The sequence below is a fragment of the Haliotis cracherodii genome, unplaced genomic scaffold (genome assembly GCF_022045235.1).
Source record: "Haliotis cracherodii isolate W230 unplaced genomic scaffold, xgHalCrac1.p SCAF_1, whole genome shotgun sequence".
Taxonomy (NCBI): Eukaryota; Metazoa; Mollusca; class Gastropoda; order Lepetellida; family Haliotidae; genus Haliotis; species Haliotis cracherodii.
Genome location: NW_027266264.1, coordinates 68202097 through 68229454, shown reverse-complemented (window position 1 = coordinate 68229454; position 27358 = coordinate 68202097). Strand labels below are relative to the sequence as shown.

General features: G+C 40.0%; 1 protein-coding gene and 1 pseudogene across 1 annotated transcript; one reads left to right on the top strand and one right to left on the bottom strand.

Annotated features, from left to right (window-relative positions):
• The first annotated feature begins 5875 nt into the window (after nt 1–5875).
• On the top strand, nt 5876–7837 carry LOC139457130 (t-SNARE domain-containing protein 1-like; annotated as a pseudogene).
• Nucleotides 7838–9379: 1542 nt separating this feature from the next.
• On the bottom strand, nt 9380–27358 carry LOC139467669 (neuroglian-like). The gene is made up of 12 exons (XM_071249188.1): nt 27269–27358; nt 21216–21318; nt 19989–20182; nt 17808–17996; nt 17290–17424; nt 15323–15419; nt 14884–15071; nt 14239–14397; nt 13618–13761; nt 12995–13303; nt 11335–11437; nt 9380–9619 (listed from the first exon to the last, which is right to left on the bottom strand). Exons 1-12 carry the CDS (start codon nt 27327–27329, stop codon nt 9463–9465), a joined length of 1839 nt encoding a protein of 612 aa, XP_071105289.1. The 5' UTR covers nt 27330–27358; the 3' UTR covers nt 9380–9462.

The window sequence follows — 27358 nt, the reverse complement described above, 5'->3', positions numbered from 1 at the left end:
CCTGTCACAGACAAAAGCAAAGATGTGTCAGTTGTTCAACTTAAAAAAACACGGGACCATATGCTACAAGTCAAAATAGGGAAATGCATCGGACATAATTTTTGTCACTGATGCGTTAAGTTTAGAAATGTCATCCACATGTTGACTTATGGAACGTTATCCCTCTCGTCATACAGTCTTGTGGAAGAGTGATGTGTCACTCTGAAGCTTTATGCATAGATCTGAATATGAAACAGATGGGGCGGTCTCACTGGTCTCCTTTATTTCTAGTTCAGTAGGGTAAATCAGAGGAAATTGGCTATTTGATGGTCATTGAACGATATCAGACTTTGCCAATCCGAGCAGAAATTCCGATTCATATGCATAAAGAAACAGATCAGCAAGAAGGGGAGCACAATAAGTGCCCAGGGGCATAACTACTTCTTACAGTATTTCACTCTTTTTTTTCTCAGTAGCCTTAACATGGCACATGCACACTGTTAATGGTGTACTTTATCAGCCAAGTCTCATATTTGTCAGCTTGAATACCCTATCTCATTAGCTACCCAGAAGCTCAGCCAGTCAGTCAGCGCTGTGACTCCGGAATACCTGCACCACACTGAAGACTGAAGGTGTGGGCTAGCTGCACCCATATGACGGACCTTTGAAACATTCGCCACTGCTGGTTGACTCAGGATGTAACTTGGCTAACCCGTCACCAACACCTAAAGGTAAGCAACTGTCGTGGTCCTCACACAGTCCATGTAATGCTTTTGTATAAAAGTGTAGGGACATATGCGCGTTGCGTGTGTACGACCGCCTGCGTGGTCTAGTGGGAAGAGCGTCTGTCTGAAGAGCGGAATGTCGGTGGTTCAATTTTCGGCCGCGTCATACTAAAATACGTTAAAAGATAGTATCCTGCCTGGCGCAGACATATATCCACACACACACAGTCAGACATCCACACAAGGACAGATAAAGACACAGCCAGACCGAGACCGAAACAGAGACCGAGACACAGAAACAGACACAGACAGACCCAGAGCAGCAATAATCTTGAACGCGAACACACACAGAGAAATACGCAGACAGAGATCAACACACACAGACACACATACTGACATCCACACTTACAGACACACACAGACAGAGACAGACACAAAGCAATAATCTTGATGGCACATTCATGAACACAAACAGAGACAGACACAGACAGACATCCACACATAGACACGGGCAGACATCCCCACACACAGACAGACAGACACAGAGACAGTTACAGAGCAATAATTCTGAACGCGAACGACACACACAGACACAGACAGACATCCACACATACAGACAGACATACAGACATTAACACATACATAAAAACAGGCATGAATCCACACACAGACAGACAGATATCCACACACACACAGACAGACATCCGCAGACAGACATCCACACACACAGACAGACAGATATCCACACACAAACAGACATCCACACACACACACACACACAGACATCCACACACAGAGACAGAGCCTTAATCTTGAACGCGGACACACAAAGACACACAGATACAGACAGGCATCCACACACACATACATACACATATAGACAGACTGACAGACATGGATTGACATCCACACAGACAGATATACATCCAGCGACACACAAAAAGACAAACATACACAGACCGACATCCACACACACATACAGAGAGACAGACACACAGAGACAGACAGGCACCCCCCCCCCCCCCCCCACACACACACACACACAGACATATATCCACACACACAGACATCCATACAGACACACACAGACAGAGACACAGAGCAATAATCTTGAACGCGAACAAACACATACACATAGACACAAACACAGACAGACACAGAAACAGACAGACATCCACACACACAGAAAGACAGACATATACAGACAGACAGACATCCACACACAGAGACAGACAGTCACACAGAGATTGAGACAGACAGAGGGAGACACAGACACAGAGCAATAATCTCGTACGCGATTTTAACCCCCCATTTCACCTCATCCACTGACATACACTTTATTGCTATCTTGGTAAAGCATTAAGTGTCAGTTCATGTTATTGAGGAACATCGTCGTTCGTTTTAACTGAAACTCATATTTGTCTTTAAGAACGGGCGGCCTATTCACGAAGCTGTCTTAGCTAAGACAAATCTTAGCGACTTACGATACAAATTACGACTGACATAAGAGCTATTCTTGAAGCTGTCCTAAACCTATCGTAGCCGTGTCCCAGCTACGAAAGCTGTCGCGGCTAAGACAGGGGGCTCTCTTCTGTCGAAGACAGAAAGAGTCTGGTGTTTTCCCTTGACGTCATAAGGGAATTCCCTTGACCTACATTGACGGGCAGACGATACCTGTCATCTGTGCGCCATGGACCACAGGTATGAGCGGACATTCGGTCCAAAAATACAAAGTTGAAAAAAGGACAAAAGTACGCAATTAAGGTCAAATATTAAGAATAAAGAACTAAATGTTACTATTAAAGGTCAAAATGCAAAACAAAGAGACGCCGGTTAAACATACAAAGTTGAAATAAATGTTAAAAGTACGCAATATTAATAGTCAAATGTTACGAAAAGACGTCATAAGAAAAGAAAGAACAATGTGAATGAAAGAACGTCAGTGAGCACGAAAGGACGTTTTCAAGAAAGAAAGTCAGTGAGCACGAAAGGACGTTGACAATAAAGAACGCCAGATGGCGCTTCAATTTGTAAAACATTCCGAGTTTAATCGGCTTGTTCCGCCGTGTATATGATAACTGCATGCCGGTATGTACATGTGTTACGTCATTCCTCGTGCACTCACCGTCTGACGTCACATATATATACATGTATTTATAATGTATAATGTACACATTGTGTACGCTGCCTAACATTAGTACATGTATTTAGTATACAACCTTCAAAAAACATTCACTTAACGCTAAACTAGGATTCATCTACAGTGATCCAATAACTGTTTATGCTTGGTGCAACACGAGGGTGCTATGATGCCGAGTTTTGTTTCAGACGCACATTTTCATCTGAAAAGTGAACGTTGTGCGAGGGTTTGTTTTATTTAACAGCTTTTCGGAAACTGCGTGCGAACAAAATGCTGTCTAATATCTGAACAACAAAGATAAACTGATGTCCAAAAGAAACTTTACCAGAGTTTGAAATCACTCTTGCTCAAAAACAACAAGACATACATGCATGAGTAAAGTATATTGAGAAGATCAATATATTAACATAATCAATACTGAAAATGACAATGATACCGCGACCGAGAATGACGTCAGAGCCCCCCAAAGATGGGTGTGGTACAAAACTCGAGCTTTCAGAATCATGGACAATAGGCAGAGTACAAAAACAATCGCTCACGTTCAATAGCAAGTCATTAGTAGCGTGTGTGACCACCAAATGCCTCAATACACGCAAAAACTCTTCGACGCACAGAAAAAGTCAGTCGTCTGATGAGGTCACGTGGGATTTGACGCCATTCTTCTTGGAGGGCCAAGATCAGTTCTTGCCGGTTGGCTTGAGAGTGTGGTCGTTGTCGAACACGACGATCCATCAAGTCCCAGAGGTGTTCTGTGGGGGACATGTCGGGTGAGCGTGCAGACCACCGCAGGACGATGACGTTGTTGGCTGCAAGGAAGTTAGTGACAATTCTGGCTGTATGGGCTCTAGCGTTGTCATGCTGATAAATGACACCACGTGGCTGCTGTTGGAGAAATGGTAGGACAACTGGACGAAGAATGTTATCCATGTAACGCTGAGCTGTCAAGTTTCCGTCAACGATGACCAGCGGTGTCTTCTCCTGCCCACAGATCCCTCCCCACACCATGACACTCCCTCCACCATATAGCACGACCTCCTGCACGCAACACGCCGACGTTCGTTCACCCCTTCGGCGGTAAACACGTTGTCTTCCATCAGCCCTAAACATACAGAATCGACTTTCGTTAGTGAAGACAACCCTCTGCCAGTCACGTCGTTGCCAACGTCGTACAGTCCGGGCCCATCTCAATCGCATACGACGATGTTGCGCTGTCAATAGCTGTCCTCTGTATGGTCTAAAAGCCCTGATTCCATGAGCCCTGAGTCTCCTGGCCACTGTCTGTCGACTAACCCTGTGACCTAAGGCATTTGTCGCCGATGACGTCACTGTCAGGAAGCGATTTCGGAGGTGCAAGGTACGCAAGTACCGGTCATCATGGGGCGTGGTCACCCTGGGTCTGCCTGTTCTTGGCCTGTCAGCGGTCCGCCCTGTCTGTCTGTAACGTTGCATCAAATTGGTAACGGCAACACGGGAGCAACCGAAGGTTCTGCAATATGGGCGTGGGTGGCTCCAATATGTACCATACCCAAGGCTCGTTCACGTTGTTCGACTGTGAGTCGTGGCATTTCTTTGGTGGTGTTTTTTTTATCACTGTGGATGTCTAGCTTGCAATGGTTTTTACCCTCACCCGCACGTGCATTTGCAGTTGTCCGTGGTGCACGTGTTTTTCACTTTTTCGCGTGTTATCTCGCAATCATGTACCAGACGATTAACCTTTTCTGCATACACTATTATTGTATTTAGGTTATATGTTTTAGATAGACATTCATCGAAAAGAAAAATTATACTTTGTCTGAAATTTATATTTTCAGTTGGTAAAGTTTCTTTTGGACATCAGTTTATAAACCAAACGGATTTGTATGCATATGTATAACTTACACATTCGTTAGAAGAAAGAAAATAGCTCCACATAAATAAAGAGTTCATCTATGACGTCAGCGTTCGTTTTCAAATCATATTTATTTCGCTTGTTTACGTCCACATGTATATTTGTGACAAAGACAACTTGTAAGTTGATTCCGAAATGTATGCGTAAGTCGGGGATGTATGTATCGCAGCTGTGTGTGAAACATGTGATGTCGCCGATAACCCTAGAATCGTTTAAAATGTTTTAGAAAACACGAACGCCAAAGCGAACTTTCCGCCATATTGTGTTGGATAGCGTTTACAAAATCACGTTTCACGTAGGCCGGTTATGAGACGCCTGTAACAAAACTCGGCATCATAGCACCCTCGTGTTGCACCAAGCATGAACAGTTATTGGATCACTGTAGATGAATCCTAGTTTAGCGTTAAGTGAGTGTTTTTTGAAGGTTGTATACAAAATACATGTACTAAATATAATGTTAGGCAGATGTTGGATCACACATTATACTGTAATTATGAAAAGGCCCTTAAGCGGTGACAAAGTTTAACGCAACATGTTTATACACACTGTTTTCATTATACTTTATAAATACATGTATATATATGTGACGTCAGACGGTGAGTGCACGAGGAATGACGTAATACATGTGCACCTCGGCATGCAGTTGTCATATACACGGCGGAACAAGCCGATTAAACTCGGAATATTGTACAAATAGCAGCGCCATCTGGCGTTCTTTATTGTCAACGTCCTTTCGTGCTCACTGGCGTTCTTTATTGAAAACGTCCTTTCGTGCTCACTGACGTTCTTTATTGAAAACGTCCTTTCGTGTTCACTGACGTTCTTTCGTACACATCGTTCTTTCTTTTCTTATGACGTCTTTTCGTAACATTTGACTATTAATATTGCGTACTTTTAACATTTATTTCAACTTTGTATGTTTAACCGGCGTATGTTTGTTTTGTATTTTGACCTTTAATAGTAACATTTAGTTCTATATTCGTAATATTTAACCTTAATTGCGTACTTTTGTCCTTTTTTCAACTTTGCATTTTTGGACCGAATGGCCGCCTATACCACAGGACCATGTAACTAATTATAACAATGAAAATTAAAAAAGTCGCAAAGAAATCATAGACAAGGACAAAGGCACTGTGGTACTGTATGCTAAAGGTAGGCCCGAAACATAAACGCATCAGGAAAGTAAACTGGATGGCTATCGAAGTGGACATATTAATTCAAGAAGTGGAGAAAAATGATCACATTTTATTTTCGGCGTTTTGAAACACCGTGACAAATATGCAAAAGAAGAAGAAATTGTTTAAGTATTTTTATTTTTTTGGAAGTAATTATTATCCAATATATAACGTCATACATTGTATATATAGATCCAGTACAGAGGTATCAATTTGTATAATGTTTGGTAATTAAGTATTAAAAGAAAGTTTTGATATTATTTGGTGACATTATGTGATTTTTTTAATAGAATATGTGCCAACAGCTTGGTCAAACGCGATGAGAAGGAGATCAAGAAGAAATGGACTGACATTAAGTAAGTGCATTGGCCATATCTGATGATGGTATGATATGTATTAAAAACAAAATGAACCCAGTACTGTTATATAACATAATATATATAAATATTTTTAAAAAAATTTAACAGCATCAACCAATGCAAAAGAAAACAAACTGACATATTTCTTGCTGATATGAACACGTCAATATCTAATTTAATTGTGAATTGGCCATGTTTAGACATATTTGCTTACTAAATGAAACCATATGCAATACTAAGAGTGTCAGGCGATGATTAAATACTTTTATTAAACATTCAGACTAATCCAATTTCCTTTCTTGCAAATCAAACTGTGATATAATCTTGTATTCAGAAGCCAGCAAGAAGGAAGTTTGCCTCACTAAAAAATGAGACTAGTGCAACAGGAGGGGGACCACCACCTCAACCACTTAATGAAGTTGAAGAGCGGGGAAATATAATTACATTGGCATATCAAAGATTACTATAACTTCTATGTAACCAGCCAGGCTAAATGACACATTTACAGTATGTATTGTAATCACTTGTATGAATTGTTTTCACATTTGATACATTTATTCACATCTATCATGAACAGGGTTACCACATACACATTTTTTAATGTTTCATTGTTATGTGTTACAAATCTTTGAAATTTTCAATCTTTATTAAAATTCATTTACAGATTGTATCACTGATTCCCTCCTGTCAAATTGATGGTTGTGAAGGTGAATTGGAGAGTGATGTCAATGAATGTAAGTTAAATAAATCTGAATTCATAACATAGAAAAACATATCAACATTAATTATTAGTAGTAATTATAAATGACCTGTCATAAAGATTCCATTTACAAATATATTCGACATTTAGTCATTGAAACAATTGTAAGATTTTAGTGTAGTCAATATCACACATAAATATCTCAGTTGCATGAAAACTAATAAATTCTGATTATTCATTTTCATTTAGTTGTTCCGGAAGACCTGACAAGTGCTTGTCTACCTGACGAGCAGTCAGTGTTCATGATACAACCATCACCACCACAGTTGGAGTCACAACAGAAACAGACAGTTGTTCAGACTGGCCTAGCTGTGGAAGGTATTAAAATATGATTGATCTGACACAACTTGTCACGACAATTCAACTATATCACAGGTCTGATCATTCACACTATGATTTATAACATGTAAGAACAGTGCAAAAAATACAGAGTAAATAGAAAATGTAGCTTTGTTGTCGAAAAAGATTTTCAACTCCTCTCACAACTTCTTACATAAATATCACTTTTGTCAGTTCACTCAATATTATAAACATGTTATTAGGTGAGAAAAAACAAATAATCTCCAAAATCTTTCACATACTATTGTGTATTTTGATTATGGAAAAAGCATTCATTACCTTTATACATGTTTCGATTTGATTTGATGTACTGAAATATACTACTCATATTTTCAGGAAAAATTACAACCACAAGAGACAAACTGATGACTTTAGAGGAAGGAAAGTGGAGATCCTGCAGCTGTCAGTAGAAATCCAGCGTCTAAGTATTGAAGAAAGAAATCTCGCTATCAATGAAAGAAATTTCAAATAAATGAAGAAAAATTGTACTTCTTCGATAGGTGTGGTCGTGTCTGGCCACGTCGAAGTGACTGTCAAGCCAGTGTCAACCTGAGACCTCATGGCAGATTTGGCGGTGGGTCGTTGATGGTGTTGTTTGGCATCACTATGACTCACCGAGCTCCACTACACTTAACGGTCACCAGACAGTACTATCGAGACAACATACTGACACCATCTGTTGCCCCGTTTGCAAGCCACGTGGGTCGAAGTTTAGTCTTTCAGGACGACAAAGCCCGCGCTCATCGTCAATACTCCCCTCCAGCAGAACACCATCCATAAAGAGTCATGACTAACAATATGCCCAGACCTTTCCCCCATTGAACACGTTTGGGACATGCTAGAGAGACGTGCGTCAACGTTATAGGCCGCCGACCACGTTGAGAAGAGTGGGACCGACTTCTTCAAATCGCCACTGGGAGACCCATATGCAGTATGCCTAGTACACCGTTTGAAATGTGTTCCCAATTCGTTCATTATTACCATACAACTATAACTCGAAACTAATATATCTTACAATTTTGGAAATTTTAAGCTGTTTCCGAGTAGGGGAAGGTGGGGTAGCCTAGTGGTTAAAGCGTTCGTTCGTCACGCCACAGACCCGGGTTCGATTCCCCACATGGTTACTATGTGTGAAGACCACTTCTGGTTGTCCTCGCCGTGATATTTCTGGAATATTGCTAAAACCACACTCACTCACTCACTCACTCACCCACTCACTCTGAGTATTCTCTCCTTTATATATATACAATAGTTATGGTTTGAAAATACATAAGGAAAAATATGCAGATTTCAGACTGTTGTCATTGATTCCAGTTTTCAAACTAATGGCATGGTAGAATGGAAATAAACACATGTGTAATTTGTGCTCAAAGTAGTTTCGAACTTTTTAAAATAAAAAAAAACACAGCGTCAAATACAATTTTCAGGTATAGAACTTCGAAAACACAAACAGTAATTTTACCTCATAACGATAGGTGTAATACAAGATTCCTACAGAATCGAGCAATGTTCACAGAGAAATCTTGTCAACGAATAAGGAATGTCGCAACTGTATAACCTGGCTTATTATATATAACGCCTCTTCTACTCTTGAACCGGCTCCATGGTGTAGTGTATAGAGCATCTGCGCGGCGAGGTGAATGTCAGGGAACCGATCCCCGTCTGCGTCTTACTAAAATAACGTTAAAAGACGGTACTTTTTGTTTCCCTCCCTTGCGCTCGGCATTAAGGGGATAATAAAGACTGGTTGACTCGGAGTCAGTATACTGTGTTTGAGTGGGGAATGTGTGTTAAACTGCGGCATGGTATCTCAGAGGACGCACACACGTACACACACGTACCTACGTGACTATGTAAGTGCACTAATAAGTTAAACACAATTTCGCAAGGACGCTTGTGACTATGACATTAGGCTTCATTGTATAAATTACTTTCCGAAGTTATTAAGATAACATACAATACAAAGCACAATCAGTCACATGTGAATATTTGAACGTATCTTAAGCATGGATTTAAAAACACGAAGAGAAAATTACGAGCATTTGTAAGTCCTTTCTCAAGGGGTGACGGTGGCATCACCTGCAGATAGATTTGGCGTTAACATCTCTTCGGCGTGGGCACATCGAGTATGGTGGTATAGTAAGGACCATCGTTACCTCCCGCTTCGCCACCACCTACTACATGACTCATGTTGATGGCGACTGGAGTCAGGTAGGCGTCACTTGGTTGTTGAGACGGACAGGTGAATGTGGGCCTGCAGAAGAGGAAACATACTATATTGTATATATATGGCGCTTGAAGACATCCTGTTGGAAGGGTTGTTATCTTGAAACGTAAAACCACCAGAAAAGTCCTGATAATTGAAATACTTCAGACGGTTCACAGTTGATGGTATATTGTGGCAATCGTTGTTGACGGAAATCCTGGTTGCCTAGCTCATCTCATTTTGTGAGATAGACTGTAACTTTTAATCAAAATGTGATTCCTGTCAGCAAAAGTGGTAAACGGCTGCGATCTGCGCCACTCTGGTTTTTCATGTCATTCTAAACTGCGTCGTATTGACAGTCCTCAAACTATGGGTACAGTATTATTACTCAATTTTAGAAAGCAAATTACTTTGGCTGTGTCGGTTGTTATATATCTTGATAACCCTTAATATTCACATATAAATGCATTCCCGGCGTGACTACTAAGTTGCTATGACTTGTGCCAAATACTCTTTTTCAAGAAGTTGTTATATGCCAGTGTATTTTATTGTTTCTGTTGGGATTGGGTAGACGCTTATTGTGTTTCGACAATGATCAGTCGTCAGGGATTACTATATTTAGATGCTAGTATGGTGCGTAAACTTCCGGTCCGTGTTCTATTTGGTGAGGGCACGGTATGGACATTTCCAGTAGCTTGTTAGGTATTAAAAAAGGGGACAATAGCGTTTTTACGTATCCCTCACGCTTTTCATCGCTTCGGAACCAGCTTTCATGTGAGGATCGCTCATCATCCCTGATTCCCTGAAAAGAAGCTTGACCACTTTCGCCGCTACTTGAATATATATTATCATCACTGACGTTCGCCACCACCACTGTATTTTGCCATCACCACTGGGTTTTTTTATGTATCTGATGCTGACCGCTACTATGATATCATATCATGCCATTGAATATTGTACTACCACTCTGTTGTGTACTGCCATTGTACCTGTTGTGCAGTAATTTGTATTGATTTGTTAACGTAGTTAATTTTTGTAATACATCTGTTGATTGTATACCACTTGTTTCACACTAAGTTCTATTAAGTACATATTTCTGGGTTAACAGACCGCCTCCGTGGTCTAGTGGTAGAGCGTCCGCACGGAGAGCGGAAGGTCCGGGGTTCGATCCCCGGCCGCGTCATACCAAAAGACGTTAAGAGATGGTACTTGTTGTTACCCTGTCTGACGCTCGGCATTAAGGGTTTAAAACAAGGACTGGTCGGCTCGGAGTCAGTATACTGTGTCTGAGTGGGGTATTCATGTTAAACTGCGGAATGGTATCTCAGTGTGCTAGCACTATAAATTGGCATCAGTCCGAAGTAGTACAAGCAGCCACACACACACACACACACATGTGCATGCAAGTCGCTATATAAGTGCAATAATCTTGGATGCGACGTTAAACCCAATTTCCCCTCACCTCACCTGGGTTAACATCTTGTTTCAATTTGAGTAACATTGAGTGAGTGTTTAAATAAAACCAGAAAAGCAAGAACCACATTTTCTCCCTATTCCACAATAGTAATACATAGACCATGCCCTCCGTTGAACAAAATCGAGTTGAACTATCCATTCTGGGTCGAGGGTACTCACAGCATAAACTCCATGGAAATAAGTAGGCATTATAAAGCATGAAGAGGTCACCAAAATGGCAAAAGAAAAACGCAGATCAATAGATTTCTTGTAACTTGTGTTTTAGTGAGGAGACCTAAAGTGAATACCTTCTTATAATTAAAAACACCACTATGAACAGGAGCACAACGACTGCCGCAGACAATGAATATATCCACGGATACAGTGAGTGTTCTTCACAGACGTCTGCACCTGAAACAATCAGAGGTTTCTGATGCATTAATGTACAGAAAATAATGACCTTCCCATAATGCTTGTCAATGTTTGGGATAACCCTCCACGAAAAGATAAAATGCAAAATCACTTTCATAAAAAAGTCTATTTCGAGAATGTCCATGTTCTTTCTCCTCATGCATGTAAAATCATGGGCAAATTATTGTTGTTGTTTTTCTGAGGCAGGTTAATGTTACTGATCCGCCAATCCTCATCGCGGCCACATGTTGCACGTCTTCCCTTGATAGACGTATAGACGCTGGAAATTCTATCAATGGCTCTAGAAAGCTTGTGACGATGAAACGATAGATATCTAAAGTTCATACAAATACCAAATTAAATAAACAGCACTTCGATAAAGAAAACAAAATTGAAGAAATATAAAAAAACTGTTAAAAAGAACATGAAAAATAATAAAAGCCAGAGTATTGAATGCTTTCCAGCTGATTTAAAAAAAGATTTTGGAAAGATTCAGGAATTTGGGTCTACAAATTTATCACAGAAACAATAAATTAAGCACAAAGATGAGTGACATGTTTCATTGCAGGTAGATGATAAAATTATCTGTTATCACTTAAGACTTCTGTACGATATCAGATTTCCAACAAAACCAAAACACCTATTAGTACTATGATACCACTTATCGATTTTGAAAAATAATTTTTGGACATAGTGTCCCCTAAACTTATAATGAGATAATTTGAGAAATATGGTTTTGGTTCTTATGTGCTCAGGTGTTAGTATATATTAACTAAAATCACCACATCCCGTGTAATACAAAATGGCCTTTTGTCATCCTTTTATGACAAAAGGGTCTGTGTATAGGAAACCCAATATCGCCCTAACATTTCATCCTGAAATGCTTGGAACTATGATAAGAAGCAATAAAGACTTAAAAGAATTGAACTAAAAATTGAACAATATAAATTAGGACAATATGCAGATGACACACAACTTTGCTTGAATGGAACAGAAGAGAGGTTTGGAGCCTCTATTATCAGGCCTAAAGATGAACTTGATAAAACAAAATAAATTTTGATTACTCTCATGTCAGAAAGTAATATAAATCTATGTCAGAATATCCATTCTGATTAGTAATGAGAAGAGTTTGAAATATCATCAAACTTAACATATCTGAAATACCTTTGGGTTACAACGCCAAGTTAAAATCTTTGTGGAAAGGGCATGCTCGATTAAACCTCAAAAGTTGTGAAATGAAGACACTTCTAGAATATTGCTCGACATAACTTCTTCACCATAGCTATGTTACCTTAAATATACATATACGTTAGATGTTCATTGAATGAACCATTCTGTCGCGTGTACAGTAATTGAAAGTACCTTACAGTAACAAAGACGTGTTTTACATACTCGTATTAATTGTGTTAGGTGTGTTCTCTTTCACTCGCTCCCGCCAAGACCTCATTGGGTTTTTTTTGCCGGGCCTTGTAAACGAGATATCATATTGTGCCAATAACTGAACTCACGAATGAGTGTGTTTTAATTATAATTAAGAAAAGATTACAGAACACCAACCTCTCCCCTTTAGTGCCACACTAATTGTTACTGTGTAGCTATCGTATTGGTGATACAGGTCCCGGTAGTACACGCCAATAATCGCTTCAAACTCCGCATCGGTGAGGCCTGACGTGTCGATATAGGCTTCCTTTGTGACATCATTGTAGATCACATGAGGAGGCGCATTATTGTCATAGGTTTGATTCTTGAAGCGCCATCTTTCTCTCAAGGTCATCCCCGGGTCAGTTGTAGCTTTCACTGTCAGCTGAACGCGATCGCCCTTGACGATTTCTTGAAGTGGAGGATGCTCAGTTATTACGATTGGATCTGAAAGAAACATGCAAAATGTGTCTTTTCTTCGGGTCCCAGGTTGCAATGTGGCTTGAATATTGCTACAAGATCCAATCTACACTGAACACGAAGTAACAGGACTAATATTAGATTTTTTCAAACTTAACATGTAGAAAAAATATACATTAGTCATTCGAATTTCAAGAAATACACACAACACGCACGAATTAACACCATTCCTTGAGTAACATCGTCATGAAACTGTCACATTATTGTCCAGGAATGAAGATTTAACTCCCTTTGTATCAATCCGTTTGTATCCATGTTTGATGACAAATATAACCACTTACCGATGACGTTGAGGCAACCATTCGCAAATTCATAGTCTATATTGTTGCTGACGTTACACTGGAAACACTGAGTATCGTCCGGTTTCTGCAGACCTATGACCGTTAACACTCTTCCACGATCACTGAACTGGAACTTGCCGCTTCCTATAAAGGGATGTGAATTGTTTTTGAAATAATCGCATTAGAACGATTATACCCATACATGTCAAATGTGTATGTCTGCGAGGGATTCTTTCGAAAGTCATTTGTTAAAGTCGCAATAATGATTAAATTTTGCAAGGGGGAGTTTCTCTAACACAAACAAAGATTCATCTCTGACAATCTGGTTTCGTTTGTCGTTTCGTGAAGCTGTTGTTCAGTGACATGCTTTAATGTTTTTCCTAAGGCATCTTCTACATAATGCAGGGCAAATTTAATGTAATTATACATGTGCTGATTTTGCCATATCAGTGTGAGAAAAAAGATATTTGAGGAAATGTGTACAACACAGATATTGCGCCTCAGACTCCACTTCTCGCATGCCTACATACAGCTGAAGGTAGGGTGACGTTCATGTCACGTTCAAGATTTATGGATCAATATTGCGACGTTTAAATTACAGAAGGACAGTATGAGTCTTACCTGGAGGACTTAGTATGTTAATTGGATTTCCATTAATGTTCCAGTTGGGTGTGTTTATGGGATCCTCCCCGTCAGCTGCCCGGGACTTGCAGTAGAAGACAGCGTCCCTGCCCGTTGGTATAGTCTGGTAACTCAACGCCTGTTCCCAAATAGGACCAGCTGCAACATAGAGCTCACAGTTTAATCACACACTTAATCCAAAGTATCTTTCGAACTTGGGGGATATATTAGTTAAAACATTAAAAAACAATATGTCATCTTCGTTCATCAAAATTCTGATTTAACGAATATTGAAAACCGTGCCTCGAAACATGCGAATCTATGTGTCAACGTGGAGCACAACTCTGATCAATATCCGGTGATGGTCCATAGTAATCAAAGATCAATGTGCGAGTTAGGTTTAACACCGCTATGAACAGTATTGCATTCAAATATCACGGCCTTTCATCTTAATAGGAAGGAATCTCATCGTTACGCCGGTTGTAAACATTTTACCTCTTTGATGAAAAAACGAGGAAGGATATGGTACTGACAGATCAAAGATCAATATCGGGGAGAACAAGATATCTGGGCGGCCAAGGTTTGTAACTCTTCACAACGAGTTAGACGAACCGTGACTCTTCATAACAATACAAAACAACTTACACGTGACATCGAGAAAGATGGCAATCTGGACTGTGCTGACGGAGTTCTGCCCGAAGCAGGTGTAAATTCCCTCGTCTTCCTCCACCAGCTTCAATACCTTCAGTTTCCTGTTGTTCTTGTCGAACTGATATTTCTCACTTGCTGTGATGATCTTACCCCCCTTGCGCCACGTGATTGTTGGTAGAGGACTAAGAACACATTTACCAAAAGCTTTAGTGCTATTAAAAACAGTATTCATCTTTAATCAAGATTTGTGAAGGCTTTGTGAAGATGACTATACAAAATAGTTTTAAAACTACGCTGCTGTACCAATGTAAGAACTATATATTGTTGTCATGATTATATGGCAAACAGGTGTATATTTAATCAAATGACATGTCAACGTTGAACATGTACTTGCGGAAATATGTCAAATCTATCATGAACGAGCTGCACTCACTATCCACTGAACACACACTCCAGCTCTGCCGTCTGGGTCCGTAAGAATATTGCAGGGTTAGTTGTATACTCGGCCTTAGGTTTGACTTGCGGTTTACCTGAAACAAAATGCAAAGTAATACGTCAATGAAAATATCTATTGAGTTATGACTATGGCAATTGGCTGGTTTACTTGATTGGGTATAATTGCGAGCCGTGTATGCTGGTGTCCATCATCTCATAGTTCGACGCTCTCAATTTCCGACGGACACTGTATTATGTCACAGGACATTCTGTCCTGGAATAAAACAGTGTACATTGTATTCTATGCTACAGTGGTATGCCAGGATAAGTAGCTCTCGACGAAGAAGACGGTTTACATTGCCCTAGGACATTCTATCCTCGTATTTTCCCAAGACACAAAAATTCAGTCCATTGTCTAAGGACATTCATTCCTGGGAATAGTAGACAAGTAAACAACGTAAAGTGTATGAAACATTGCTTGCCCCAGAAAAAGTGAAACAATGAAAGCATTCGTGTACCCAGGCGATCAAAACAAAGTACATTTACTCAAGCAATTCAATCATTGGCTCGAGACAATGGAAACAGTGTGGTTGTTCTATATTCTGTCAATTGATTATTTGGCTAAGACAATAAAACGGTGTTCACCCGAAGAAATCCTTTCCAGGTATATGTTACCCGGTAATGACAACAATGTTGATTGTCATATGACATTCTTGGGGACAATGTCCCAACATTACCCTTCCTAGGGAAACAGCGTCCGATGTAGGAACCACCTTCCTTGGTGGAGCCGTGTCTTCAACTTAGTTCTTGTGTTATACAAGGTTATTTTCGTTAGAAACCAACATTCACTTTGTAGTATTTATTTGTTCCTTTAACGTTCTGCCCGGTCACCTGTATAATGTGTTTGTAACATAACTCAACTATATATATATATATATATACAAAGTATATATATATATATATATATATATCATTAAAGACTTATAGATCGACTTGTAAATACAGAGAAATACTGAGCCATGCTGAAAATGAGCTCAAGGAAAAAAATAATGTCAGTCTCTTTCGCAGATGATAGCATCAAAATATACCTTATTATGAAATACCACAAATTCCTATAAGCAATAAGATAGGATGAAATTAGGTATTATATCTTTTAAAAAAATAAAACATTTTTAAAGGTATATCCATTACAGTGTAGACACGCATTTAAAGGCAACCATTACAATACGGCCTCCTTAACATACAGCATATGTACGTACATTACTAGACACTGAATAGACTGAATAGGCACATGTGTATGCGTGCCAGAAATAGTAGAAGCAATGACCTGCGTAGGACGCTGTATGCTAGAAATAACACCCTCTGGACAAGGTATTGTCACATCGACATTAATCTTCCTATTTGACGTTTCAATGTGGAAAGGGAGACATCTGCCAAGTCAATCATACCTCTTTATATGAATAAACTGAAGATATCTTGGATAGCTGAATACGCTGTCCTGGTGGATGTCACGAATATTTTAATGTCAAGGTTTGGTATTTTCTATGGCCATCGTCTTGACATTTTGATGTCTTCTTTAATTCACCTGTTGATGTCAATTTCGTTTCCATATATGGACAACAGCGTATGTGAGTTTTACATACAATGTGATATTTCTGTACTTCATACATAATTGAATATTGAATTCAACTAAGAATCTGAAGGTTTGTTCCATGTTCACTCTTCATGTTTTCACTACGAGCAAAACAACACACACACTAAAAATTCGTTCCACTACATTATCGCTCGTGTCAGTAGGACAGGCAGGTACGTGCAAATATAAGCAAGGGGAGATACCTTGAGAGAAGAAGGGTTAAATCTAAAGAAAGTGATAGTGATATAAACACTAGATGGTTAGAGTTGTTAAATACATGAACAATTTGTTAAATACAACGTCACATCTGAAACAAAGCAATCGATACTCACTGACTACCGGAGTAACTGTCAGACTCTTTGGACTGCCTAGCTGAATAGTATCTATGATATTGTTATAGATGGCACACTTGTACAGATCGGCGCCTGTCTGGTCACTTGTCTCCAAGTAGATAAAATGCAGCGTTCCTGTAAAAGAATACAGTCATAACATAAAATGTCATTCGGTAGACTTTTAAGGTTGAAATGTATGGTTCTATTATATATGAATGTCGTAATAACATTTCTTCATATCCAAAGTTAAAGCAAAGTTCTTGTTTCATTATAAAATGACTGGGTAATAGGGTGGAGTTTATTTAGTTTCATTTTTAGTGGGTTACATATCTAGAAAAACGTTGCTTTAGGTGTACAACGTGACCGATTATTGTCACCACGGTTGTCCCTGCGATTCTGACGAACAACGAATTACACCAATTGTGTCGTAGGAAAAAGATTGTTATGTCAAAAGTCTCACTGTTTTGCCATCTTTGTCTTTTAGTCTTGTCTATTCAACATTAATTTTGAACACCAACCTTGATCGTCAACGTGCATTCTGGTGGTTTCCTCCACTTGTTTCTTTGCCCCGTCGGGTGATTCTAAAAACCAGCGGAATTGAGCTTTTGGGCCACTTTCTGGTACGTCTGTACATAGCAGCTTGGCGTATGCTCCTTCGAATTTGTTGATGTCTTCAACAGGGATCACAGGCCAGTTTGCACCGAGTGCTGTAAATACACACGTTAAAGGTCGTATATGTATGAATATCAATGCTCTCTTGGTGGGTTTTGAAGGGTTGGTATATAAATATGCAAATGAGCTACGTTACATCGATGTAAAGTCTACGTGATAAAACAAAAGTTATATTTGACATTTCCACTACGTGTAAAAGGTGTTTCCCGATGTCTGGGTGTTTCTGCAGACAAACATGGCTGCAAATCAACTGACGCTACGTGTATATGATAAATGAAACGATACACTCAAACATTTTATTCATATGCAGTTTTAAGGTTACATCCTTTACTTAAAATAAGTCTCATATATTGCTTATTTTAAGACTGACATTATACGATAAAGAGATTATAATCCTCGAGTGATACGGAAACAAGATCGGCTGATAATCACAATTTCTCAGATGAACTTACAGCATAACTCCCCTCTTTTTCTTTGGCGGTTAAGCAGTCATGTACTTGAACACTGATCTGACAGACTTTCTTATTTAAATTCAACTTTCTACATTCTAATTGTGTCTGCATCTTTATTCACTTTTGGTGAAAAGTTGGATTACGTTAATTCTTCATCAAAATGAACTGTTTGAAATGGGAAAATTGAGATATAACTTTCATATTGACACCAAACTGCGTTAGAACGGAAGCTTACTTCTGTGCGTGTTTGACAAGAGGTCTGTTGTGTACTATATTAACCATCGAGTCAATATCATAAAAACTATGATTATAAATCGATTGATATTCAGTTCAATAATCTGCCATTGAGTAAATATAACACCTTGTCAGTGTGAACATTATGGACAGAAAGAACATGCATATTAATCGGAGTGTCTGGTCAGGTTGGCAAAACCAATACAAATGAATTTGGCCAAGACGTGAAACTAAATATTACTATAATTATCAAATCGGTAATTCCCTACCGGCCTGAACTCGAAATTCAAGAGACCAGTGAAATCGCCTCACCTGTTTCATATATACATCTGTGTTTAGAGCTTCAGAATGACAAAAACATATTCACATGCCTGAATGGCAAAAGTTAACATTCCTTTTGTCGATCAATATTCTAGCAGCTCCAGCCTTTGGGGTCAATATTTCACAACTTTTGAGGTATAATCTTTCAATTCAGATTTTAAAGAGCGCCATACGACTATTGCTCAAAGGTTGTTTGATCAGGGTTGCGGCATTCATGGCATTAGTGAACTAATCAAAACGTGGTATGGTGAAAATGTGGAGGACATCACAAATTGGAAGAATCAGTGTCCGAAATTATATCTGATTAATTCCTTATTTTGAGTTGGAGACCTGCATCACTTCGGACGTTCCTCCCACATTGAGTTGACACGCCGCGATATAACTGGAATACCGTTAAAAGCGATGTTGAAACCCAACTCACTCACTCACTATTTTGAGTTGTATCATATGTTCAAGTTACATGTGTTTGTGACGGGCGCCATCGCTGGGGCAGGATACGCTCACCTATTTCACTATGACAAAGCAAGAATCGTAAACTCAGGATGTTATTTGTAATAGCCTTGACTGTAAGTTCTGTTCGGCCACCCGATCCCCGTTTTACTCGGCATGAGGCACTGGGGACCTGGCCCTTAATCCCAAAGGATGTGTGTACACGTTGAAATTGGCATGTTGTTACAGGTCTTCACATCATTGTATTAATCGAAATATACTAATATAGCCTTGTGGTCTTTATTTCAGATCTATAACAGATTATGAACATAAACGACAATGTTAAATCATTAATCAGTGAACGGATATATAATCATGTCAAAAACATCACAGCATAGAGCGAACCTCAGTTAATCCGGAATGCTAGTGTTTTCCGATATGACGAATCATCAGTACGCATTTATGTCACTTTGTATGCATGAAGGACTGTCCAACAGTGCTCGTCCCGAATAAGGGGTTTCCGGATTAGCGGGGTCCAGACTAAATCGGTTTGACTGTATATTGCGGCAGTGCATAGATATATCTACTCACAAACTTCTATGACGTTAATGGCGGGGGATACGGCTAATGGAGTCACCCCTGGACTAACGGTGTTCTCCGCCCCGCACTGGTATAATCCTTCCTCCCTGATTGTGAAGCTGGGTATGGACAAGTTGCCAGTGACTTCATCTACTTGTGTGATAGAATCGGAGACAATTAAGGCCCCATTTTTGTACCATTTGTACCTGCAATCAGACAAAAAGACATCAGTGGAAACCTTTGATTCTTGTGGTCTCAAACTCTTTAATGACTATGACTTTAATTACACTGTTAACTGCGCTGTGGTTGACCAACTGACTGTATCAATACAGACAATCATTCTATACAACGTACATTAAGGAATGTGGTATATCCCCCATCTTCGAATTTCATCGAAGGCACCTTCAGCTCAGAAAGGCTCGCCTTGCTATAATGATTTACCCACATACATGTAGGTTGCCTCTAAAACTCTCATTCTACAACTACTTCAACGGTTCAATTGTTCTTTAAACAGAACGCAGTTTCAAAGAAGATCTTTAAAGAATCAAAAGAGCTTGTTTCAAGGAATCGAACAGCTGTACTTACAGGTGATACCACCAATAGGGTAAGTTTCATCATGTAGACTTTCATTTGTCTAAATAACACCATGAAGTTACCTTACAGCCGATATGCCTACTCGTAGAAGCAATCGCCCGTCATAACAAAAATGCCCGGGTCCGATTACACATTTATAATAAGTGAAACCCATTTCTCAAGCTAAACGCGCCTTATTCCCCCTACCCACTCGTGTCTTTACTCTTATTAATAATTGTGACCAACCATGAGATATGGGACCTTCATGGGTGAAATATCATATTTTGACTTTTCATAATATTTTAAAACTACAGTATCTTAGGAACACACAACTATAATTCACAAGCTTCAAGTCATATTTATTACATCATTATTTGGCATCAAACATTTGGACTCATTTTCCGACTTATAACTGTTTATGTAATAATTGTAGATTTTAGACATACTGTCTGATGAACTGAAAAAAGACATGTATGCTGATATATTGTGAAATAATGTTTTCATTACATTGCGAACTAACGAGAGAAAAGAGAAGATGGTGACATCTTTTACTAAAATGAAATACATAATTCAACCTTCAAATAACATCGACCGAAAAGGTCAGTTAGTGTTCCCCCTTGTATGAAATACCTTGAAATAACGATTTGTGACAAATGTCGTACTTACCTAGGGACTGGTACACCTTCGGCATTACACATCAAAAGGACCTGTTGATTGGAAATGTATTCCATCCGACGCACATCAGGCATCTTTATTTCTGGAGCTGTTTCTGGAAAGAACATTTAAACCAAATATAGCCAACAAGGCGACGTGAAATGTTCACTGTTGAATACTGCCCGATGTAATATATACTCTTAAAAAAGGAAACTTGACATAGATGTAAAACCACTTTTTGCACAAATATCTAAAATAATTACATTCAATAAGAACCAAATAAGTCAAACAGAAGGATGATGTGTCTATAATTCGCGAAAACACATGCAAAGCACATAAACGTAGCGTTTGGGGATCAATTTTACAGCTTCATCCAAACGCAACCGCCTGTAAAAAACGTGCAGCACAGGATCCTGCATTTAGGCATGCAGGCCCCCTGCTGAATGGGTATAAAATCCACATCAACCGCTATTCATACAGTCCTTATGACGGCAGTAGAGGAGGTGACAGAATGCGAAGACTGAATGCAGCTCAACGGAACAACGCCATTGGGAGATTACAAGCTGGAGCAACTCAGCAAGAAGTGGCCAGGCACTTTGGCGTATCCAGACAGACAATCTCCGCACTGTGGACCTGATACAACAATACCAACAGAGTTGACGGCAGACCAAGGTCAGGATGACCAAGGGTGACAACCCAAGCACAAGATCGATACATCCGGCTGCGACACCCCCGAGACCGCACTACCACAGCCACGTCTACAACCACACAGATTCCTGGGGTACGCAGAATATCAGATCAAAAGGTGCGCAACAGACTGAGGGAGGCTGGACATTTTACACGAAGACCTGTTCGACGGCATGTATTAACCCCACGTCATCTGGCGGACCGTCTGCTTTGGTGCCAACAGAGGGTTACATGGGCACGTGCAAGGTGGAGAAATGTACTTTTTACTGACGAGTCCCGTTTCCTACTCACACGTGCTGATGGGCGCGCACGTGTCTACGGACGTCGAGGTGAATGTTACGCCCCCAATTTGTGCAGCAGGTTGTCCCATTTGGCGGCGGTAGTGTCATGGTATGGGCCGGAATTCATCACGGTGGTAGGACGCCTCTCGTGCATGTGGCAGGTGCATTGGCAGGTGCGTGTTACAGAGACTTGATCCTACAGCCTTACGTTCTTCCTCACGTCAACATTCATGGCGGACAGTTCCAGCAGGACAACCGCATATTGCACGTGTTTGGCAGGACTTCTTACAGCACAACAACATCCAGACATTACCTTTGACAGCCCGGTCACCAGATTTGTCCCCGATTGAGCATTTGTGGGACGAGTTGGATCGACGCGTTCGCAGAAGGAATCCACCGCCCCAAACACTTCCGGCGCTTCTTGATGCACTTCAGAATGAAAGGCAGCACATCCAACAGCGTGTTATTTACAACTTGATTGCATCTATGGGTCGTCGGTATCAAGCGGTGATTGATGCACGTGGTGGGCACAACCGATACTGACATTTTCTCCACCCCATGACATTAACTGTATCGTGTACGTGTGTCTGTCTAGGTGACACGATTAATGTTTTGAACATTGTGTACATTGATCTTCAAACGGTGTTTCAATTATGGTTTTTGTGTCCTATTTTGAAACAATCGCATTATATTACATTTTGAATGTCAGTGTCAAGTTTCTTTTTTTGAAGAGTATATAATATACTGAGACGTCCTCGCCTACACGTCGTGTATAACACCTTTAAAGCACGACATGCCTCGGGAACGTTATTTTGATGTTTACAGCTGAATACTGTCCGGTTTATCATAAGATAGCTTGGGGAATACTCGTATACAGTACTATAGATCTTCGGTAAACCGGACATGCATTGGAAACACCCGGTGTCCTCACTATAACTTGAAAGTGATTCGTAAGAATATGCGTTTAAAAGACTGTGTCGTTTCTTTACTTTGTAACAGAGATGCGAACATGAATAACCAGGCATATGCGTTTTAATGAGTACCTACACTCTTGAGTTAGTCATCCAGTTGCCCAAAATAGTTTTATGATGGGAAGTGTTTACGATTTATATAACTTTATCCTATGTTTATGACGACCGAAAACAATAAAGTCGCGATACAAAGTTGCCACTGTTCATGAAAATCAATGAATACCACTACTATGTAAACGTTCGTCCATGCAAGTAGCATTGCGTTTCCATAAAGCGTTTCAGCATTAAAGCCAAAAAATGGAACATTGTTTAGATGGTACCTTTTTTCTAACGGGCCCATGGTCGTAAAGTGGGAGCCACATACCTCCCTCCACCCTTCATTCCTCCCCCGATCACATATCACCTAATAAGGCCCACCCAACGCGTCACCCACAGCAAAGACTCAATACCCTGAATCGTTAAGCAAATTTATATTGCTTTGTCCTATGGTATTGAATAAATGCAATCATGATATAATAAAAAGACAAGGCTACGGCAAAAAAACAATGTTTTTTTTTTTACTTTTGCTCTCCTCAAAGTTTTCTGTGATATAATAACTGATATCCTTCAAGAAATGTACACTTGGCCTGGATTCATTCTACATTATGTACTTGTGAAGACGGTATAGAGCTGTGTTGTAATGTAAATAGGATTCAAAACGCAAAGTTTTTCTTAGTTTCATTGTTCACTCATAAATCCTTAAAGGGGTGGCATACAGATTTATTGTAATATACAAAGTGTATGAAACGGGAACTGGAGACAACGGCCACTGGGTAATTAGAGAAAACAGCCACTCATAAGCGAAAACGGCCAATAGGGTTCATGAAAACGGCCACCGCGAATGTAAAACACGACGGTAAGCAAACAGAAAACTATGAAAGTAATTTATCAAATTATGGAACTCTTGACTCAGTATGTAAATTTCTTTCATGATTTACTTTTATGTTATCATTTTGTATTTGTCTATTTATAGAGTGCCTGCACCAGTCAACGTTGCCTAGGACCCTTTTGAAACAGACATATTTTCATGAACAAATACATATTTGTTCTTTACTCCGGTTATTCAGAAACAGGGGTGGTGGAGAAACAAGTGGATTGTCCCTCCGCCCATCACGCCGAAGAACCTGGTTCGATTACCCAACTTGTGTACAACGTGTGCCCATTTCTGGTGTCCCTGTCGTGATATGGCCGGAATATTGCTAAAAGCGGCGTAAAACATTACTCACAATTCAGACCAAGTACACGAATATGGAAACTGTTGCGAGGTGATTTCTACATTGAAATGCAAAGGTTAACCAGAAATCGGTACATACAGAACTAAATTGTGAAATAAGTTGATGACCATGCACGATCAAGGAATTATAAACAAAATATAAAGAAACACACAGTTTTGGGGGTTAAATACACAGAAGGTAAAATACAATCGGTCAAATAAATGGCAGTTGAAATAGGTAACGGGCCCTACAATATATATCAGTGCACTTATGAATGGCCAGAAGTTTTCACTGTCAAACGGCTTGAAAGAGGGCCGAACTTATAGTGCTAGCCCACTGAGACACCATGCCGAAGTTTAACATTAGTACCCAACTCAGATACAGAATACTGACTCCGAGCTGACCAGTCCTTATTTAACCCCCTTATGCGTCAGTCAGAGTAACAACAATTGCCATCTTTTAACTTCTTTTCGCATGACGGAGCCGTGGATAGAACACACGACCTTTCGCTCTCCGGGCAGACGCTCTATCCACTGGACCACGGAGGCGGTCCAATTAGATACGATGCAAGTCAGGTTGTAAAAGGCCTCGAATCGTGCTGGTCTCGCGCTTAAAGAGTTAAAGCCAGCCTTCTAGAAGTTGTCACGTCGGGAAACTTCTCGAACGACCAAGCTGTCCTGAGTTTTTCACAGGTCATCAAGCTTCCTGTTACAATCTGGCCTCTACAACACTCGAAGTTAGTGTTTACAGCGCCGTAAGTGTTACCTGTCGATTCCCAAACTGAAACAGTATGTTAACCCAGAAATCTGTACTAAAAGAACGTACAAAGAAGGCATCTAAATATGGTAACTTCCTGACGACTGATCACTGTCCAAACACAATGCAATGAGTGTCTACCGAATCTCAACAGAAACAATGCAACACAGTTACAGTCATTGTTTAGCAATAGGTGAGGTGAGGTGAAATTGGGTTTAACGTCGCGTCTGTTTAGCAATAAGATACACTGCAATGTAACAAGTTATTTGCTGACACTTAAAGTCACTGCAAATAAACAATGGCATGTCCATATAAATGTTATCCCCGAGGTATTTGCGAAGGTATGCTATTTTTTACCTTTGAACATTCTTCGGGCATACATACTTTCGTGAAGAAAAATGTGTTTTTGTTTCCAAGTCAGTCTTTTCTTTCACACATAAGAGGTAAAACATTTATGTGTCAACGTGTCTCTTTATTGTCTTCAATATTTCATTTCTAATGAGCTGAATCAAATCACATTTACGTCCATTTGAAAATAACTAATCATTCAGATGCCACGTCCAAAAGAGGAAACGCCCTTTATGCCTGATTTCATTTACTTTAAATCATACAACCCACTATGTTATTTACGTTGTACTCACTTCTTGATGCCTAGAATACACAAGTAATGCTTATTGTATGTACCTGTACCCAATGTACCCAATGCCTTTAATCCAACAAGACCCTTCACTATCGACCACCCGAGGCTGACAACGTACTGCCGGGTGCCTTAGATTTATGTGTGAGTGAGTTGGGTTTAACGCCGCTTTTAACAGTATTCCGGTTATGTCGGCTTAATGTGGGAGGAAAGCCCGAAGTGATGCAGGTCTCAGACGTTTACCACTTCGGTGAAATCAACGAGCACTGGTGCTGACAAACCTAGAAACATAATCAGGGCGAACCGTGATTCGAACCCACAATCATAGGTTTCTGGCGTGCCCAAGGGACGCAACTCTGCACAGCGAATCGCAGCGCCTTAGACGACTGGGCCACCCGTGCCCCCTTTAGATTTATGAGGTGTACAATGTTAGGTGTGTACCCTGACACATGTTGAAAACTCACTGGTGAAGAACTATTCTTATCAACATGCAGGAAGTGATTATGACTCACGCAGTAGGAGTGTTTATTGAGTGTTTATTCAGTTTTAAGTATCTTTTAAGTGACATCTACTTATAGAGGTATATTTGTTTTTATATATATTTTATATTCAGCGACGTAATCAGACCCGATGATATGTTCGAAAACTCTCAATAAAATTAAACACATATTTATATTCAACTCTTGCTGTAACAAACTCCCAAGTAACGAATATAAGGATACCTCGTTAATGCAAAAAAACCTGGGATATATCGAGTTATCCGTAGTTCGAGATAAGATATACTTAATATTAACAATGGCGTTAAATGCCACAGTGAGGAGATCAGTTTCGATTAGGGCTGGGACGAGTCCAAATTTACTACCCGGGTACCCGACACCCTATTACCCGGGCCTACCCGGATACCCGCTATAGGCCTCAAGAGTTGGGTACAAAATTTCCGAATGGGAATTGTTTTACCGCAGCCCTGGCACAAACTATTTAGATACACGTACGCGTATAAAACAATCTGATCATGCATACACTGCAGTTGATACACGAGTTATACTTACTCGAACATATAAAAGTAAGAACGTCGGTGAGAAAGAAATATTAACACTAGCTATACTTGTAGTGTACCCATTGAGTTTTATTGTTAATGTCATTAATAGTCATGTGGGAGTCATGTGGGTACCCAGGTCCTCTTCAGGGCCCCCTCGACCCGAGTACCCGAGTTACCCGTCCCAGACCTAGTTTCGATACAATCGATCAATAACTTTACATGCAGTTGACAGCATATAACATACATACAAGCCCCATGGGCGGATGCACCCCCGCGACCCCCCTTTTTATTTCGAAAAAAATCTTTATTTCTGTATAAATTACCACCAAAGACAATAAATAGATCTTAATTGTGCAACCCCCCCCCCCCCCCCCCCCCTTTCAAAAAAGCTGTATCCGCCCATGAGCCCAGTCATGTGTATTTTACCGACGGTAATCTTACCCTGTGTTATGACCCCGTTCAGCTGGGCCAGAAGCAGGAAGACGGTGGAGTAGAGTCTCATACTGAAGCTATGCCTCTTTCACTGTGCTG

Excerpts from the sequence above, each read along its gene's own strand:
- LOC139467669 (XM_071249188.1), bottom strand. The coding sequence starts at position 27,329 with ATGAGACTCTACTCCACCGTCTTCCTGCTTCTGGCCCAGCTGAACGGG. Across the intron at positions 20,183-21,215 it reads GAAGGTGTACCAGTCCCTAG|GTACAAATGGTACAAAAATG; the intron begins GTAAGTACGACA and ends GTCTGATTGCAG. Across the intron at positions 14,398-14,883 it reads CATCTTTCTCGATGTCACGT|CTGGTCCTATTTGGGAACAG; the intron begins GTAAGTTGTTTT and ends TCTATGTTGCAG.